Source organism: Scheffersomyces amazonensis (assembly GCF_036850825.1).
Source record: "Scheffersomyces amazonensis strain UFMG-HMD-26.3 chromosome Unknown RJT21scaffold_1, whole genome shotgun sequence".
Taxonomy (NCBI): domain Eukaryota; kingdom Fungi; phylum Ascomycota; class Pichiomycetes; order Serinales; family Debaryomycetaceae; genus Scheffersomyces; species Scheffersomyces amazonensis.
Genome location: NW_027042741.1, coordinates 3,272,126 through 3,290,241, shown reverse-complemented (window position 1 = coordinate 3,290,241; position 18,116 = coordinate 3,272,126). Strand labels below are relative to the sequence as shown.

Genomic DNA, 18,116 nt, shown 5'->3' with positions numbered 1-18,116 from the left:
GTTTTGTCTCGTCAGCATTGTTGTTCTATTGTATTGCTCAATTATAAAATGAACTAATCAGGAAATTGAAACTAGGGTGATCCAATGCCTTATAAATCATTTATACATTGCTTTAACTGGAATAATCTAATCGCACAGATTTTAAGTTATCCCTAAACTTAGAAATCAAGGACCCGATTTTAAACTTCTAAATGATGCATAAAGCAATAAAAGTGACCACCAAATATTTCAAAAAAGAAACCAGTACATCGTTAGAATCATTTACAAATCCATGAATGCCATCACCAGAAGCTACTGAACTATTCCCAGACAGAAAACTTGATTTAAGTCTTGAACTATCTTCGTCAAACACCTCCAAAGTGTTAGCCTCCCCATTATCTGTATTATTTGATGGTACCTCTCCAATTTCCGTTTGCCCATCCATAAACTCCTCCGTAGTAGATAAATCTGTAATACAAATCGATGAGGCCATACTTTTATAACTTGACTCCGTCAGTTCGACAAGTAATGTAATAAAAATCGATTTGCCTGCCACAACCTCACCCACATTTCGAAAACTAGCGAAATCCCCACCGGCCTCTGATTCACCAATATCCGAAGAACTAATCGATACTCCATCCACAGATTCAGACAGGGTTGTCGAGCTTGTGGAATCTCCATCGGCCTCTGATTCACTACTTGCACTGATTTCTGAAGCACGAATTGATACTCCAGCAGCAGATTCAGACAGGGATGTCGAGCTTGTGGAATCTCCATTGACCTCTGATTCACTACTTGCACTGATTTCTGAAGCACGAATTGATACTCCAGCAGCAGATTCAGACAGGGTTGTCGAGCTTGTGGAATCTCCATCAACCTCTGATTCACTAATATCCGAAGAACTAATCGAAGCTCCAGCAACAGATTCAGACAGGGTTGTCGAGCTTGTGGAATCTCCATCGGCCTCTGTTTCACTACTTGCACTGATTTCTGAAGAACTAATCGAAGCTCCAGCAGCAGATTCAGACAGGGATGTCGAGCTTGTGGAATCTCCATCGGCCTCTGTTTCACTACTTGCACTGATTTCTGAAGAACTAATCGATGCTCCAGCAGCAGATTCAGACAGGGTTGTCGAGCTTGTGGAATCTCCATCAACCTCTGATTCACTAATATCCGAAGAACTAATCGATGCTCCAGCAGCAGATTCAGACAGGGATGTCGAGCTTGTGGAATCTCCATCGGCCTCTGTTTCACTACTTGCACTGATTTCTGAAGAACTAATCGAAGCTCCAGCAGCAGATTCAGACAGGGATGTCGAGCTTGTGGAATCTCCATCGGCCTCTGATTCGCTAATATCCGAAGAACTAATCGAAGCTCCAGCAACAGATTCAGACAGTGATGTCGAGCTTGTGGAATCTCCATTGACCTCTGATTCACTACTTGCACTGATTTCTGAAGCACGAATTGATACTCCAGCAGCAGATTCAGACAGGGTTGTCGAGCTTGTGGAATCTCCATCAACCTCTGATTCACTAATATCCGAAGAACTAATCGAAGCTCCAGCAACAGATTCAGACAGGGTTGTCGAGCTTGTGGAATCTCCATCGGCCTCTGTTTCACTACTTGCACTGATTTCTGAAGAACTAATCGATGCTCCAGCAGCAGATTCAGACAGGGATGTCGAGCTTGTGGAATCTCCATCGGCCTCTGTTTCACTACTTGCACTGATTTCTGAAGAACTAATCGATGCTCCAGCAGCAGATTCAGACAGGGTTGTCGAGCTTGTGGAATCTCCATCAACCTCTGATTCACTAATATCCGAAGAACTAATCGAAGCTCCAGCAACAGATTCAGACAGGGATGTCGAGCTTGTGGAATCTCCATCGGCCTCTGTTTCACTACTTGCACTGATTTCTGAAGCACGAATTGATACTCCAGCAGCAGATTCAGACAGGGTTGTCGAGCTTGTGGAATCTCCATCGGCCTCTGTTTCACTACTTGCACTGATTTCTGAAGCACGAATTGATGCTCCAGCAGCAGATTCAGACAGGGTTGTCGAACTTGTGGAATCTCCATCGGCCTCTGATTCACTACTTGCACTGATTTCTGAAGAACTAATCGAAGCTCCAGCAGCAGATTCAGACAGGGTTGTCGAGCTTGTGGAATCTCCATCAACCTCTGATTCACTAATATCCGAAGAACTAATCGAAGCTCCAGCAGCAGATTCAGACAGGGTTGTCGAACTTGTGGAATCTCCATCGGCCTCTGATTCACTACTTGCACTGATTTCTGAAGAACTAATCGAAGCTCCAGCAGCAGATTCAGACAGGGTTGTCGAGCTTGTGGAATCTCCATCAACCTCTGATTCACTAATATCCGAAGAACTAATCGAAGCTCCAGCAACAGATTCAGACAGGGTTGTCGAGCTTGTGGAATCTCCATCGGCCTCTGTTTCACTACTTGCACTGATTTCTGAAGAACTAATCGAAGCTCCAGCAGCAGATTCAGACAGGGATGTCGAGCTTGTGGAATCTCCATCGGCCTCTGATTCACTAATATCCGAAGAACTAATCGAAGCTCCAGCAACAGATTCAGACAGTGATGTCGAGCTTGTGGAATCTCCATCGGCCTCTGTTTCACTACTTGCACTGGTTTCTGAAGCACGAATTGATACTCCAGCAGCAGATTCAGACAGGGTTGTCGAGCTTGTGGAATCTCCATCAACCTCTGATTCACTAATATCCGAAGAACTAATCGAAGCTCCAGCAACAGATTCAGACAGGGTTGTCGAGCTTGTGGAATCTCCATCGGCCTCTGTTTCACTACTTGCACTGATTTCTGAAGCACGAATTGATACTCCAGCAGCAGATTCAGACAGGGTTGTCGAGCTTGTGGAATCTCCATCGGCCTCTGTTTCACTACTTGCACTGATTTCTGAAGCACGAATTGATGCTCCAGCAGCAGATTCAGACAGGGTTGTCGAACTTGTGGAATCTCCATCGGCCTCTGATTCACTACTTGCACTGATTTCTGAAGAACTAATCGAAGCTCCAGCAGCAGATTCAGACAGGGTTGTCGAGCTTGTGGAATCTCCATCAACCTCTGATTCACTAATATCCGAAGAACTAATCGAAGCTCCAGCAACAGATTCAGACAGGGTTGTCGAGCTTGTGGAATCTCCATCGGCCTCTGTTTCACTACTTGCACTGATTTCTGAAGAACTAATCGATGCTCCAGCAGCAGATTCAGACAGGGTTGTCGAGCTTGTGGAATCTCCATCAACCTCTGATTCACTAATATCCGAAGAACTAATCGATGCTCCAGCAGCAGATTCAGACAGGGATGTCGAGCTTGTGGAATCTCCATCGGCCTCTGTTTCACTACTTGCACTGATTTCTGAAGCACGAATTGATACTCCAGCAGCAGATTCAGACAGGGTTGTCGAGCTTGTGGAATCTCCATCAACCTCTGATTCACTACTTGCACTGATTTCTGAAGCACGAATTGATACTCCAGCAGCAGATTCAGACAGGGTTGTCGAGCTTGTGGAATCTCCATCGGCCTCTGATTCACTACTTGCACTGATTTCTGAAGCACGAATTGATACTCCAGCAGCAGATTCAGACAGGGTTGTCGAGCTTGTGGAATCTCCATCAACCTCTGATTCACTAATATCCGAAGAACTAATCGAAGCTCCAGCAACAGATTCAGACAGGGTTGTCGAGCTTGTGGAATCTCCATCGGCCTCTGTTTCACTACTTGCACTGATTTCTGAAGAACTAATCGAAGCTCCAGCAGCAGATTCAGACAGGGATGTCGAGCTTGTGGAATCTCCATCGGCCTCTGATTCACTAATATCCGAAGAACTAATCGAAGCTCCAGCAACAGATTCAGACAGTGATGTCGAGCTTGTGGAATCTCCATCGGCCTCTGTTTCACTACTTGCACTGATTTCTGAAGCACGAATTGATACTCCAGCAGCAGATTCAGACAGGGATGTCGAGCTTGTGGAATCTCCATCAACCTCTGATTCACTAATATCCGAAGAACTAATCGAAGCTCCAGCAACAGATTCAGACAGGGTTGTCGAGCTTGTGGAATCTCCATCGGCCTCTGTTTCACTACTTGCACTGATTTCTGAAGCACGAATTGATACTCCAGCAGCAGATTCAGACAGGGTTGTCGAGCTTGTGGAATCTCCATCGGCCTCTGTTTCACTACTTGCACTGATTTCTGAAGCACGAATCGAAGCTCCAGCAACAGATTCAGACAGTGATGTCGAGCTTGTGGAATCTCCATTGACCTCTGATTCACTACTTGCACTGATTTCTGAAGCACGAATTGATACTCCAGCAGCAGATTCAGACAGGGTTGTCGAGCTTGTGGAATCTCCATCAACCTCTGATTCACTAATATCCGAAGAACTAATCGAAGCTCCAGCAACAGATTCAGACAGGGTTGTCGAGCTTGTGGAATCTCCATCGGCCTCTGTTTCACTACTTGCACTGATTTCTGAAGAACTAATCGAAGCTCCAGCAGCAGATTCAGACAGGGATGTCGAGCTTGTGGAATCTCCATCGGCCTCTGATTCACTAATATCCGAAGAACTAATCGAAGCTCCAGCAACAGATTCAGACAGTGATGTCGAGCTTGTGGAATCTCCATTGACCTCTGATTCACTACTTGCACTGATTTCTGAAGCACGAATTGATACTCCAGCAGCAGATTCAGACAGGGTTGTCGAACTTGTGGAATCTCCATCGGCCTCTGTTTCACTACTTGCACTGATTTCTGAAGAACTAATCGAAGCTCCAGCAGCAGATTCAGACAGGGATGTCGAGCTTGTGGAATCTCCATCGGCCTCTGATTCACTACTTGCACTGATTTCTGAAGAACTAATCGAAGCTCCAGCAGCAGATTCAGACAGGGTTGTCGAGCTTGTGGAATCTCCATCGGCCTCTGTTTCACTACTTGCACTGATTTCTGAAGAACTAATCGAAGCTCCAGCAGCAGATTCAGACAGGGTTGTCGAGCTTATGGAATCTCCATCAACCTCTGATTCACTAATATCCGAAGAACTAATCGATGCTCCAGCAGCAGATTCAGACAGGGATGTCGAGCTTGTGGAATCTTCATTGACCCCTGATTCACTAACATCTGAAGAAGTAATCGATAGTACAGGTATCGATTCAGGAAGGGAAATTGAGTTAAAGGCAGTCAGTGATGAAATAATGTTAGATATTTGTGAGTTCTCTTGAATTCTCGTACTGGATACTAAATTTAGAGATGTCAGAGGGCAGTACTCGGTTAATATTGATGTAGTATTGTACCATTCGCCTTTTGAATTAGTTGTAATTAGAACATTTGCAATTGCTGAACATGTAACACTTGCAATTAATGTGGTTAAGGTGGTATTATATTCAAATGGAACAGTACCTGGAGCCTCTGGCAAATCTTCACATGGAATACATTGAGGTGGTAAACCAGGATTTGGTACAGGTCCAGAATATGAAACTGAACCATGTGTAACCGCAACTAGTCCTGATGAATTATCAGTTACCACAGAGAAAAGGTTAGGATTATACCCAGTGCCAATATTAAATCTTTGCTGCAATACTCCGCCAGCACTAAGTGTCAAAATTCCACTTTGTGCGTTGTAACTAAATGATTTTCCAATAAATGGTATTGCAATAAGTGGAAGAGACAATCCTATTTTATTTCCATTACCAAATCCTCTTACATTGTAAGTAGAAGGTAGTGCAAGTGCTTGTGCCTGTATGCTTGATCCTCTATCTTGTAGATAAAAGGTCTGGCCAGAGCTACTCAATGCTGTATTCGCAAGATATATGGCTGAATTATTGCTGGCGGTGATACATCCTGTACCTTGAATCGTGGTGGTTTGTTGGTAAACTTGATTGTATAAGCAAATCTGACCATTGTTTGTAATAGAACCGAGAGGTGCCCCAAGAAATACGTTACCTGAAGTTCTTTGTGTTTGGTAAAATACCATTAATCCTTCATTATCAAATGATGGACTCGTGATTGACATGGTAGCAGGAGTGAGTCCTATAGCACCATTGCTACCCATATAGAACTTCCCATTATTTGTAAACGAGAGGCCAATAATATTATAGTCAGATGTTGTTAATGATTTAACTGAATTAAATGAAACTATTCCGTTATTAATAACGGATCCAAGACCGGAAAGTAGCGTTACCTGCAATGCAATTAAGTTTGAAGTACTACTTATATAAAGTCCACCTCCAGTTCCAACCTTTAGATTGCCTGAAAATGCCGAAACGGCATTATCTATAATAGACCAGTACACTCCAGGGGATATGGTGATGTCCCCAATATTAAGATCTATTCCCCCCCTCGTAATTTGATCTTTAGTTATCTCTAAAGATAACCCAAAAGATAAAAAAATTAATCCTGCTAAAAGATTTCTAAAGATCATTAATCTATTTTAAACAAGATATTTGGACTCCACATGTTGAACAGTTAAATGATATCTTTAATATTTATAACTTATTTTAATTTGTTATATTGTCAGTAACTAAAAGAGTGACGGCAGTAATCATGTAGTATTTTGCAACCTTTTCTCTTTAACAATAACCATCGGCACAGTCAGAAGAACTGTATCTTTACATGAAAAGAAATTAAACATATCTGAATATATTGTGGATTTCTTGTACAAACATTCCCAAAGTTCGTTTTGTTTCAATTTACTTCAAAATTTTAGTTAAAGGTCACTTGGTTTCTTCCTAGTGAAGACAATTGAATTACTACTCGATTCGAAACTCTTATCGTATTTTATGTTGTAGTGAGGAGTTCAAGAATTTATTATTTAAGAATCACTATGCATATTTGAGAAAACCAAGTTTTTGGGGTCCCCTGTGAGGCAGAAGTTTCTGTTGCAGATAATTATAATCAAGGGTTCTTCTTTCCTCAAAGAAGCAATTTAAAATGCTTAATTCCGAACTGGGTTGCATTTTTTAAAAATATCAAAATTTTTGAGAGATACATTTCTACAGCGTTTTAAGAAACAACAAAACTCTCTCGAAAACTCGTCTACGGAATTGTTCAAAGCTATTACGAAGTCTTAGTTCAGTTGTTTCGTCATATTTGTGAAATTGCGTACTTGGTTCATACTGATAACATTGAAATATTAAGAATATTTTCTAAAATTAGCGAGACAAGATCAAATAATAAAAGGAGGAAAAAAACTATAAATAAATCAGAAAAAGAGCACATGATTGAATCCTAGTCTCCTCCTTTAACATAATCAATATTGACAGATTTAGCCTTCATGCTCAATTTTCAAAGGGATATGATTGCGTTGTAGGTCTTATTTTGATAACCTGTCTTCATATTCACTGAATTGAAAATAAATAGTGAAACCTTCTAATTACAGAAATTCACTACGTTAGAGGACATAATATCCTCATCTCTCAATTACGAATCCAATATTCATTTCTATCTAGCAAGATAGTTATTTAAAAATTAAGCTGTTTCCCTCGTATATATTAATTAAATAACATATTATCAGAGAAATTTTTTCAACTAAATTATTTTGGACTATTAATTTGCAAATTTCTGTTTAAATTAATCCAAATTGTAAAAATATTATTAAAAAGCGTATTGCAACTAGTATAACGCTTTAAAATTTAAGGGCTTGTATAATTGATATTGGCTTAACATTTAGAGATATTAAAGGCAGAAAGAATTATTATTCAAAAACTCAGCTTTAATTTCTATAAGAATAGTTTTTATCTATTAATAGAGATTGACTGTAATTCAGCCTTTTCGAAAAATTATGCAGTTGCTTCAATATGTAGGAACGTTCTCAAATAGGAATAGTTATTGATGCATTTGGAATCGATTCCATCACAAGCAGCAATATCATTTTATTGGAGGTAAACTTTATCTTCCATAATTAATTAATTAATTCTCAGACAAGCATGGAAACTAGAAAGTCATCAGGAGTCGAAATCACACTTTGCCTTAAGAAGTAACTGTTTTAAAAGTATTCATGGCAATTTTTATTTTTAACACGCTGGTCAAATTTTTAAAAATAAAATCAAAATGAGAAAAAGTTTTTCCGAACATAAAATTTTGGTGTCAAATGTAATTATTAAATAAAAGATAGAACAAAGTCAAAAAGGGGTAAATAGCCAGATCAATGAATCTAACATGAAACCGATGCATTAAGATTAACCAGCCTCATGTGGTTAATGTAGTGTTGTCTCTATTAACATACTCTTTTTGAACATATTAAAGGCAATATGTCAACTTTTTTCTCGAATTAGTTGCACTACTTTGCCGGAAATTGTATGATTACAATGAAGTCATATTTTTTTATTTTATAGTTGTTTATAGTGGAAATGCGTTTAATCCGTTTTCGTCCAAGATTGTTTTTCGATTCATAAATGAAGTCATATGCGTTACCAATATTTGGCCATCAACTAGATAATAAACACGCTGGTTCTTCAACCCAAAACTGTTTGCTATTATTGTTGTTATTATTATTATTTTAATTATTATTATTATTGTAAGAAGTTTTAGAGAGGTGCGTGGACGGAATTTTTCAGTACACGTCTCACTCTTTTAGTACCAGCATTCAACAAATGCAGTACAGAGCCAGTTTAGTGCGCCCTGAGATCAATTCGAAGTCAACAAATGTGGGTGTGTTCAGCCCAATTCAACTTAAGCATGAACTAGAAACGTTTTCCTAAATGTGGACTAATCCATGTGTTACTTTACTTATTTACGTGATTATTATTCAATCGAATAATATAACCTAGTCATACACTTCCCTTGTCTACGATTACCATGTGCTAGTATACATATATAGAGATGTTCAGTTAGAGTGACGTATACGCCATTACGAATACGTATGTATTTATTTATTTATATTATTTATTTATTTATTTATTTATTTTTTTTTACTCTTATTTTTATTTTTATTTTTGTTTTTTCTTGTATTTTTTTACATATACTTTTGGTGTCGGTCCTGTACATAACCCCTTCGTTGAAACTCTCACGTTGAACAATTGAACAAATACACAGTACGATTTTACATATAAGTTGGACAAATCCTTTAGATAAATTTTCTGTATTCGTTAAATCTTTTAACAGGTTTTTCTTTTAGGCTTTTTTTTTAGTTTTTGTTCTTTGAGATCAATTGTCTTTCCTAAGTTCAATACATTCCATTCTTTTTTAGATACCCTTAATACAATGAAAGGTTTAATTTTAGTCGGTGGTTACGGTACCCGTTTAAGACCTTTAACTTTAACTTTACCAAAGCCTTTGGTTGAATTTGGTAACAGACCAATGATTTTACATCAAATCGAAGCCTTAGCTGCTGCTGGTGTAACTGATATTGTCTTAGCTGTCAACTATAGACCAGAAGTTATGGTTTCTACTTTAAAGAAATATGAAGAAGAATATGGTGTTTCAATCACTTTTTCAGTTGAAGAAGAACCTTTGGGAACTGCTGGTCCATTAAAATTAGCTGAATCTGTTTTAAAGAAAGATAACTCTCCTTTCTTTGTCTTAAATTCTGATGTCATCTGTGATTATCCATTCCAAGAATTAGCTGATTTCCATAAAGCTCATGGTGGTGCTGGTACCATTGTTGCAACCAAGGTTGATGAACCATCTAAATATGGTGTTATTGTTCATGACAGAGACACTCCAAACTTAATTGATAGATTCGTTGAAAAGCCTGTTGAATTCGTTGGTAACAGAATCAATGCTGGTTTATATATTTTAAACCCATCTGTCATTGATTTAATTGATTTAAAACCAACTTCTATTGAAAAGGAAACTTTCCCAATTTTAGTCGAACAAAGATCTTTATACTCCTTTGATTTAGAAGGTTACTGGATGGATGTTGGACAACCAAAGGATTTCCTTTCTGGTACATGTTTGTATTTAACTTCTTTATCTAAGAAGTCCCCAGAAAAATTATCTCATGAAAAATTCGTTCATGGTGGTAATGTCTTAATTGATCCAACTGCTAAAATTCATCCATCTGCTTTAATTGGTCCAAATGTCACCATTGGTCCAAATGTTGTTGTTGGTGAAGGTGCTAGAATCCAAAGATCTGTTTTATTAGCTAACTCTGAAGTTAAGGATCACGCTTGGGTTAAATCTACCATTGTTGGATGGAACTCAAGAATTGGTAAATGGGCTAGAACTGAAGGTGTTACTGTTTTAGGTGATGACGTTGAAATTAAGAACGAAATTTACGTTAATGGTGCTAAAGTCTTACCTCACAAATCCATTTCTACTAACGTTGAAAAGGAATCAATTATTATGTAAACATATATACTTACTAACTACTATTAATTCATATTATTGGGGAGGGTTTTAAATTTATAACTATTAATGACTTCAATTTTTTTCATTTTTCATAATTCTATTCTTCTAATTAGTTGATCTATTTCATCATTGTTATTTAGTTAAATAAAATTTTCTACCAATGTATTTTATAATCACAACTTTGATGTCAATTTTTATTTTGGATATACTGTTTGACTTTACATAAATATATACAAGAAACATTCAATTATCTAAAGATTGGTGAATCCATCTACACAACTTTTTCTTAATGAATCACTTAAAGGCTTTTTTCCACTTAAGTATTGTAACATTAATGTTCTAGAAATAAGAGGCTCTTCAACCACTCCCATTTCAATAACATTATGTTTTGTGGGATCTTCATAAGAAATACTTAACCTCCCATCTTTCAATACTTCTAAGTATAATAAATGATTTTTAGGAACGGTCCCTCTTCTAGTTTGGAAAACCTGTTTCAATTGTTCTAACCCTGTACCAATTTTTTCTCTCTCTTGTTTAGCTAACGGATGAGCTAGGATCGATTTAGTAATACCATCTTTCAAATGATTGAAATCTGTATTTCTAACAGGACTTAATCTTACCAACAATTGAGCTTTGGATTGAATTACCTGATCAATGATATTAACTGAATCCTTTTCATCAAGTAATGATTTATTCAAATCATCACTTCCAAATCTTTGCAAAATATTTTTGATCTTTGCAATATCGTTTTCGGCCACATACATCCCCACTCCATATACTTTAAATCCGACGAAAGTAACTGATCTAACTCCATGACCCAATAATTTATATGAAGAATGTAAGTGAGAAGCATCGATTCCAGAAATTTTTAAAGGAAAAGGATCTATGGCTGAATCAACATCAACTGATTCTTCTGGTTTCAACACTCCTTCCTTTACTTGATCTAGTTTTATTTGGGTTGAACTGGTCATTGCAGAGCCAATAATCCCACCGGCCAACATCAAACCTACGGCCCAGGGATTCTTCAACATTAATGTTGTAATACTAGTTCTTGATGATGATGAAGCAAACGAACTCCATGATCTTCTACCAACTCTTCCAATTGCTATTCTACTATATGCTGATCTGAACATTGTGTGATGGTTCTCTTCCGGTTATTCGAGCAATATATAATATTCTGCCCAGACTATTTTTCATGATGTCCGCGAAAATAAGCTGCAACTGATCAAAATAATTTGTATGTCTTAATATGTATATTGTTGCTACGAAATCTACAGTTTAATTAATTGAATAATATCACAATATAAAACTTGTTGCATTGTATCTATAAGTTTCTAATTTCTTTACTGACCGAAGACTCACTGGTCAAAGTTAATCCACTGGATAATTGTGCCTTGTAAATAGCTTCCCATTTATCCCATTCTTGCTCAATACTAGAGATACTTGGTTTTAGCCAATTGTTTTGCTCTATAGTGGTTCCTAATTTAGCAATCAATGTACCTAATAAGGAATCACCCGCACCAGTAACATTTTTAATGTCTAAATTCTCATTTTCTTTAGGTATAGGGAAGTATTGTAGAACTGCTCCCATCCTCTTAGAATCGCTAATTTTCGTTCCTCTTGAAGTTAAAGTAAATTTCGGTTTGTATGGTGATGTTGTAGGAATAGATTTATAATCATCTATGGATTCCGAAATACTAAGGAATATTACTCCTCTATCTCCTAATTTAATCAACATATTTTGAACATATGGTAAAATTTGGAAACTTCTTTGTAATGTACCTTGTGCAATCATATCTGCTAATACAGTATATTCTTGCTTTCTAGATATCGCATTTAATTTCTCTCTGAAATCTGAATTTATTCCTAATGAATCAAGTAAGGGAAACCAATTATCAAAATCATCGAAATAATTATTATCGGCAAATGAGGCATGTATAGCCTCAATTTCGTTAGTAGTAGGAGTTATTAGATTAATGACATTATGGGGAAATACTCCGTGACTGATATGGGCAATTCTACCTGCTTTTGCGTATGATGTAGGTTCTATAATTACAGAGACATTTCTACTTTTATCTCTTCTAACCATATGTAAAACTTTGTCTATTATACTTGGTTGTAAATTTGAGTCGAAAACAATAACTTTTGGATTGAGTTTATTTAACTCCTCAATGATATGATTTGAAAAGTCTTGTTCAATAATACTCATATCAGCACAAGCAACAATTAATTCACCAGATTCATTATGAGCAGCATTGTATTGTGCAGTGGCAATGTTATTGTCTTTAATGATTTTAATACTTGACGAATTAATGCCCTTTTGTTTAAGTTCATTTAATATAGTTACACCTGGCAAATCTTGCCCTACAACTGAGATAAATCTAGATGAAATATTAGTATTTGCCGACACATATGTGCAAGCTAAATTAACATTGAATCCAACTCCACCTATTGACCCTCTTATGGATCCAATATTAGAATCTTTCATTCTAACTTGAGGGTTGAGTTTAGAGATAGTGTCGTAAGCTACTGATCCTATAACAGCCACAGCGACTCCCCCCTCTTCTTTAGAATCTACCAATATCTCTTTTGTTGATGAAGCTATAGCATGTTGTGTTACTGGGGGTTGGAATACTTCCTTGGAAGAATTAGAGATCTAATAAATGAGTTAGTAACAAGTATTCTAATGATACGGTGAAAAAAAACTAACATACCCCTCGTTCAATCGATAATAACTCTTTACCAATATTAGTTGCTATTTTAGCATTATTAAGTACGAGCTCTATATTACTTTCGACCGATTTTCCTTTGGTGGCAGTTGATATTCTTTTTAATAAGTATGGAGTCAACTCTTTGCCCAGTATTCCAACTTGATTTGCATCTTGAATTGCTTCCTGTACAAGTCCATTAATGAATGATGAAGACATGGCATATGGTTTTGGAACAGGAACACAAATAACACTTCCTGACTTTAATTGCATTATTTCATTATGATTATGTAAAGTCAATGCGATGTCTTCAAAGGAACTAAACTGATTTGGTGAAGCTACTCCCGATTCTCGAGCATAAAAGCCAGGAATTTCAACTTTACTTCTATTATCATCATTATAAGTTGATACAAATACACCTTGAGTCTCTAAATACTCTATAGTAAGACCAATATCTAATATAGATTTTGGTCCAGAACATACAACTGCTACCGGAGTTCTTCCTAATTCAGTTAAATCAGCAGAGATATCAAATGTACGTTGAGCATCATAATGTACTCCTCCTAAACCACCAGTTGCAAACACTTTGATTCCTGCCATATGAGAAAGAATCATAGTCAGAGCAATTGTAGTTCCACCATATAATTTTCTAGCCATTGTATAACCAATATCTCGACGAGAAACTTTATTTACTATACCCTTTTCTCGAGCTTTCTCAGCTAATTCTGTCAACTGATGTTTCGAAAGTCCGACATTAGGTTTGCCTTCAATAAATCCCACCGTGGCAGGAATTCCACCATTCTTTCTCACGGTTTCTTCCACTTTCAATGCCATTTCTAAGTTGGCTGGGAATGCCATCCCATGAGTAATGATAGTTGATTCCAATGATATTACAGGAGCAGATTTGGTACTCAAAGCATGCTGGATCTCTTCTGATACTACAAGTGGAGATTTACTCCTACTAAACAAAAACCTTCTAACAATTAGTTTACTCATGCTACTTAAAGTTGTTGAAAAATATGGGGTAAAACGCAAACTCCGAGATTAACTATGAAATAATTTTTCACTTGCGACTTAAAAAATCGTAGTGGACCATTCTTCTCTTGACTTGCTTATGTTATCATTTTAACAAACATTATGGATTTAACTTGGAAAGGTGCTTGTAAGAGATTGGATTCCAGTGTTAATAGACTAGATGTGGGACATAATTTCTTGAGTCAGGTACAATTAAAAGATATATATGATAATATTGTTGTTAAATATGATTTACAATTACTGTCACTTGATTGGAATAATTTATCTGAACCAGAATTCTTTATTATTGAAGCTGTCATTTTACATAAACTGTCAGACAGGTTTGAATCTGAAGAGCTAATTGAATTTTTAAAACAATACTTGAGTATCCCTGAAGAGAAGGTATGGAATTGGAATTCAAACTTTGAGAACATCTATATCGTTAAATATTATTATGGTTTACGTATAATACGAGCTTTACTCACAAAAGAGCTGCTTATTTCATCACATTTATGGGAATTATTAGAGCTAATATCATTTCATATTAATTCATACACACCTTGGTCATCAACTATCAATGGTTTGATTGCTGAATCGGCTATGAAATTATTGGTTACGCAGAATTCAAAGGCTATTCAAGCTATTCAAGACTTTATTTCAGAATTCATCAATACTAAATTTAATGACAATCTTTTAGTGATATCAACTAATAAACAACAACAATTGCATGGTGGATTAAACCCCAGATTGGGATTTGGAGGAGTGAAAAGACATTTATTTGAAGAGGATATAAGAAATGCTTGGAAATCATCTTCTAAGGTAAAAGCATTATCAATGGCTTTGTTCATAATTCAATATGCCGAAGAAATGTTATTTGATTCAAATTGGAGACTCTTGATTACATTTATTTTGAATGTATTAGATGATCTGGATGTGTTACTAAAGTATCAAGCAAGTGTAATACTCGATATATTTTTGGAACGTATGAAAGATCATAATAAATTAAATCTAATTGCTAATTCCGGGTTATTGGTGGTTATTCAAGAGGCCACTAAGAAATGCTTGAGTTATTTACCCGAATCTACGCAAGAGGATATTTCTAATAAGTTACTACGTTTATCATATAAGAATTCAAGTATTTTGATTTTATGCACACTGAATCAATCGCTCGAGTTGGTGGAGCTCATTTCAAGCCATATATTGCCATCAATTACACAACTAATGAACAATAACACAACAAAAACCCTCTTATTAGTGTTGGATGAATTGGAGAATATAATACACAATAGCCTAAAGACTGATATTTTGCTTTCACTTTCTAAAGTAGTATATCTGCTCAATAAGATTATAACCAATGGCGATTTGCTATTCTGGGATGATGGTCAAGAAGTGGCGTTGAAAGTATTGAAATGTCAGAATTCCATATTTAATCATTTTATACAACTTTCGGATATTGAAGCTTTTCAATTGGTATCTAACTATAAGTTTGATTTTATTGGAGCCTGGTCGATTCTTTTAAAGCGTTCAAGCTTTTTAGAAGAATATCACAGAGAGCCTATTAATGGGAGAGTGAGGGTAAATTTGAAACAGTTAAATCAAATCACTCAAGGAAGTAATAATCATAGTGATGTAGATAATATTGTTCAAAGTTTGAGTAGTAAAGTTCCTGAAATTGGGAATATGCTACGGATTGTAAATAATTAATGATATAGTAAGTAATTTGTAATATTATTTATGTACAGAATGATAAGGAATGATCATAATATAGAGTATGAGTATATTTAATGTTGTTGACCTTGTAAAGCCTGTACTACTTTGATGTTGGTATCTAAGAATCTATTGAGACAATTAGTAAGACAAGCTTCTTCAGAAGAATCTAAACTTCCATTTGTTATTGGTTTATTGGCATTACATTTCTTAAAACACATATCGGTGAAATTATGTATGGACATTTGAACCTTTGATTTTGATTGTTCTGCTTCAATGAATTGCATTATATCTTTTCTAGAAGATTCATCGAGGTTCTGAAGAGCTGATGCAGATATTGAAGACATCTTTGATAATGGAAAATATAATTCTAGTGGGTTATGTAAGGGAAATTGCAACTAGAGGAGTACATTTTGAATCCATCAAAATTTTTTTTTCTTGTGACCGTTGACTAGACTATTTTCGCGTTAGTTTATTATTGTTGAAATTTACCCCAGTTAACAGAAAATATTAGTATACCAAGCCGTACCATGAGTAAATACAATAGATTTAAAGAATTATATTTATCGGAAAACAATGTTATTGATAAAGATGAGATTAGTATAAATGATCAAACGTACTTGAAAAAGCTTGAGAAGGATATTAGTCTCATAAAGGGATATAAGATACAGGTAAACAATGGTGTTGAAAGTTTGAAGGGTCAAATCATTGAAGAACACAATACAAAAAAGAGAATAATTGCTTTATATCAGACTCTAGGAATCATACCGTATATGCCCGGGAAAGATGAAGTGATACCAATTGCATATACTTCGCAACATTTGAACAATAGAGTTAAGGTTATGGAAAAGGTATTAAGTGATAAGACAACATACATAAATGAAGAGCAAGTCAAAAGGCAATCATCAAATAAGGTGTTATATGAACAAATAATTGACATGATAAACAAAATAAACAATAGAGTAGAGAATAAATTTGATGTGATACAATCAAAGGTGGATGAAATTGATCGTAGTCAAGAATTCAATATAAATGAAGTCAAAGACAATGTTGAAGGAATGAAAAAAGAAGCAGATGAAATCAATAAAGCAATTAATTCTCACTTGAAGAGAATACTTACCAAACAGATTGCTTTAGCAAACATCGAAAATAATGAAACAATGGATCAATTAGAATTGAAAGAACAACTTAAAGAGTCTGTTCAGTTAATAAAGAAGTTAATATCTTCTGAACCTTCTAACTGGGTTGAAGTTAATTCTACTAGCAACATGCTGTTATTAAAAGTATTAACATTAAATAATTTATTAAGTGCAAGGAGTGATTCAACTTCAGACAGATATTTGGTTAAATTGCGAAACTTTAATGTAATTGACCCTAACTGAAATGTTGATTGAAAAGATGCAGATGTCAACATATGCCCTATATATCAAACATCCAAACATACAAAGAGTAATCATAACTCTGTTTTACGGTAAGTACAGTAATTATTTTTAATATATTGATAGAATATTAATGATTAGAGACGAATTCTATAGAATAACCTCAGTAGGTCACTAGAACAAGTAGTGTATCACCTTTATCAGGAATACCCTTGATGTGTGGGCGTTGGCCCTTTTCAAAGTTGAACAGTGAACCGGAACCGGTAAATATGCATAAGTCAAATTATATCAAACCTTATCACCCTGAAATTCCAATTTGTAATTACACTTGTTATTAGTAAAGGGAGAATGTACCAAGAAAAAAATAGCAAAATAGAAAATAGTATATTCTGCAACGATTAATAAACCCTGTATGCATTTGATTATATTACAATTGTAGATTTCGCAATTTGATCAATATTTGCAACAGCGAAAAAGTAGGGATCAACTGTGGACGCAAAAGAAAAATAACTAGTGAGTTGCGCTATCGTTATGCACGGGGTAATTTTTCAGAATCAATCATAAAGGGTTATAGGAGCCACCAATGTGAAACAAAGGTACAATGTCTGTCGCAAGAACCTCCACAGATTGTATTAAAAACTATGAAAGCATTCCTATAGAAACAGTAAGGAAAGGTAGAACAAATTATTTTTAAGTAGTTATATGATAGCAGCGCAAATCAAGCTTTTTAGTAATGATCTAAGCCTACTGTATTCGGCTCGTCAGATTTCTTGACAGCTATCTCTTTTTGACCCATATTCAATCAAGACATTGATAAATGTATAAATCAAGATTATTAGCGAATGAATAAAGGACTAGATATTAGAAATCATTATCACTAGAAAAACAATGGATAACTATTGTTTTCACAGAGAAAAAATATTCCGGCCCTAAATTCATAATTTTTGTTATCGTAGTATGGCTGCTAATGATGCAAAATCTTCAAAATTTTCGGTTTTTAAGT

At 35.8% G+C, this 18,116-nt stretch overlaps 7 protein-coding genes across 7 annotated transcripts; 3 read left to right on the top strand and 4 right to left on the bottom strand. All coding sequences in view use genetic code 12, as the record gives it.

Annotated features, from left to right (window-relative positions):
* Positions 1 to 187: 187 nt before the first annotated feature.
* On the bottom strand, positions 188 to 6,436 carry RJT21DRAFT_112198 (Hyphally regulated cell wall protein N-terminal-domain-containing protein; the record flags this gene model as incomplete). Its single annotated transcript, XM_064880063.1, has 1 exon — positions 188 to 6,436. The coding sequence occupies one exon, from the start codon at positions 6,434 to 6,436 to the stop codon at positions 188 to 190; it is 6,249 nt and encodes a 2,082-aa protein (XP_064741834.1).
* Positions 6,437 to 8,957: 2,521 nt separating this feature from the next.
* Positions 8,958 to 10,430, top strand: SRB1 (mannose-1-phosphate guanylyltransferase). Its single transcript, XM_064883591.1, has one exon. The coding sequence runs from the start codon at positions 9,217 to 9,219 to the stop codon at positions 10,303 to 10,305; it is 1,089 nt and encodes a 362-aa protein (XP_064741833.1). The 5' UTR covers positions 8,958 to 9,216; the 3' UTR covers positions 10,306 to 10,430.
* On the bottom strand, positions 10,431 to 11,537 carry RJT21DRAFT_17795 (uncharacterized protein). The gene has a single exon (XM_064883590.1). It carries the CDS (start codon positions 11,436 to 11,438, stop codon positions 10,557 to 10,559), a length of 882 nt encoding a protein of 293 aa, XP_064741832.1. The 5' UTR covers positions 11,439 to 11,537; the 3' UTR covers positions 10,431 to 10,556.
* A 1-nt stretch (position 11,538) lies between these two features.
* RJT21DRAFT_17794 (pseudouridine-5'-phosphate glycosidase family protein) lies at positions 11,539 to 14,112 on the bottom strand. The gene is made up of 2 exons (XM_064883589.1): positions 13,020 to 14,112; positions 11,539 to 12,961 (listed from the first exon to the last, which is right to left on the bottom strand). Exons 1-2 carry the CDS (start codon positions 14,007 to 14,009, stop codon positions 11,630 to 11,632), a joined length of 2,322 nt encoding a protein of 773 aa, XP_064741831.1. The 5' UTR covers positions 14,010 to 14,112; the 3' UTR covers positions 11,539 to 11,629.
* A 1-nt stretch (position 14,113) lies between these two features.
* On the top strand, positions 14,114 to 15,770 carry RJT21DRAFT_17805 (uncharacterized protein). Its single transcript, XM_064883592.1, has one exon. The coding sequence runs from the start codon at positions 14,151 to 14,153 to the stop codon at positions 15,729 to 15,731; it is 1,581 nt and encodes a 526-aa protein (XP_064741830.1). The 5' UTR covers positions 14,114 to 14,150; the 3' UTR covers positions 15,732 to 15,770.
* Positions 15,740 to 16,128, bottom strand: TIM8 (protein transporter). Its single transcript, XM_064880970.1, has one exon. The coding sequence runs from the start codon at positions 16,079 to 16,081 to the stop codon at positions 15,809 to 15,811; it is 273 nt and encodes a 90-aa protein (XP_064741829.1). The 5' UTR covers positions 16,082 to 16,128; the 3' UTR covers positions 15,740 to 15,808.
* A 136-nt stretch (positions 16,129 to 16,264) lies between these two features.
* Positions 16,265 to 17,116, top strand: RJT21DRAFT_112193 (uncharacterized protein; the record flags this gene model as incomplete). The annotated part of the gene is made up of 1 exon (XM_064880062.1): positions 16,265 to 17,116. The coding sequence occupies one exon, from the start codon at positions 16,265 to 16,267 to the stop codon at positions 17,114 to 17,116; it is 852 nt and encodes a 283-aa protein (XP_064741828.1).
* Positions 17,117 to 18,116: the final 1,000 nt, after the last annotated feature.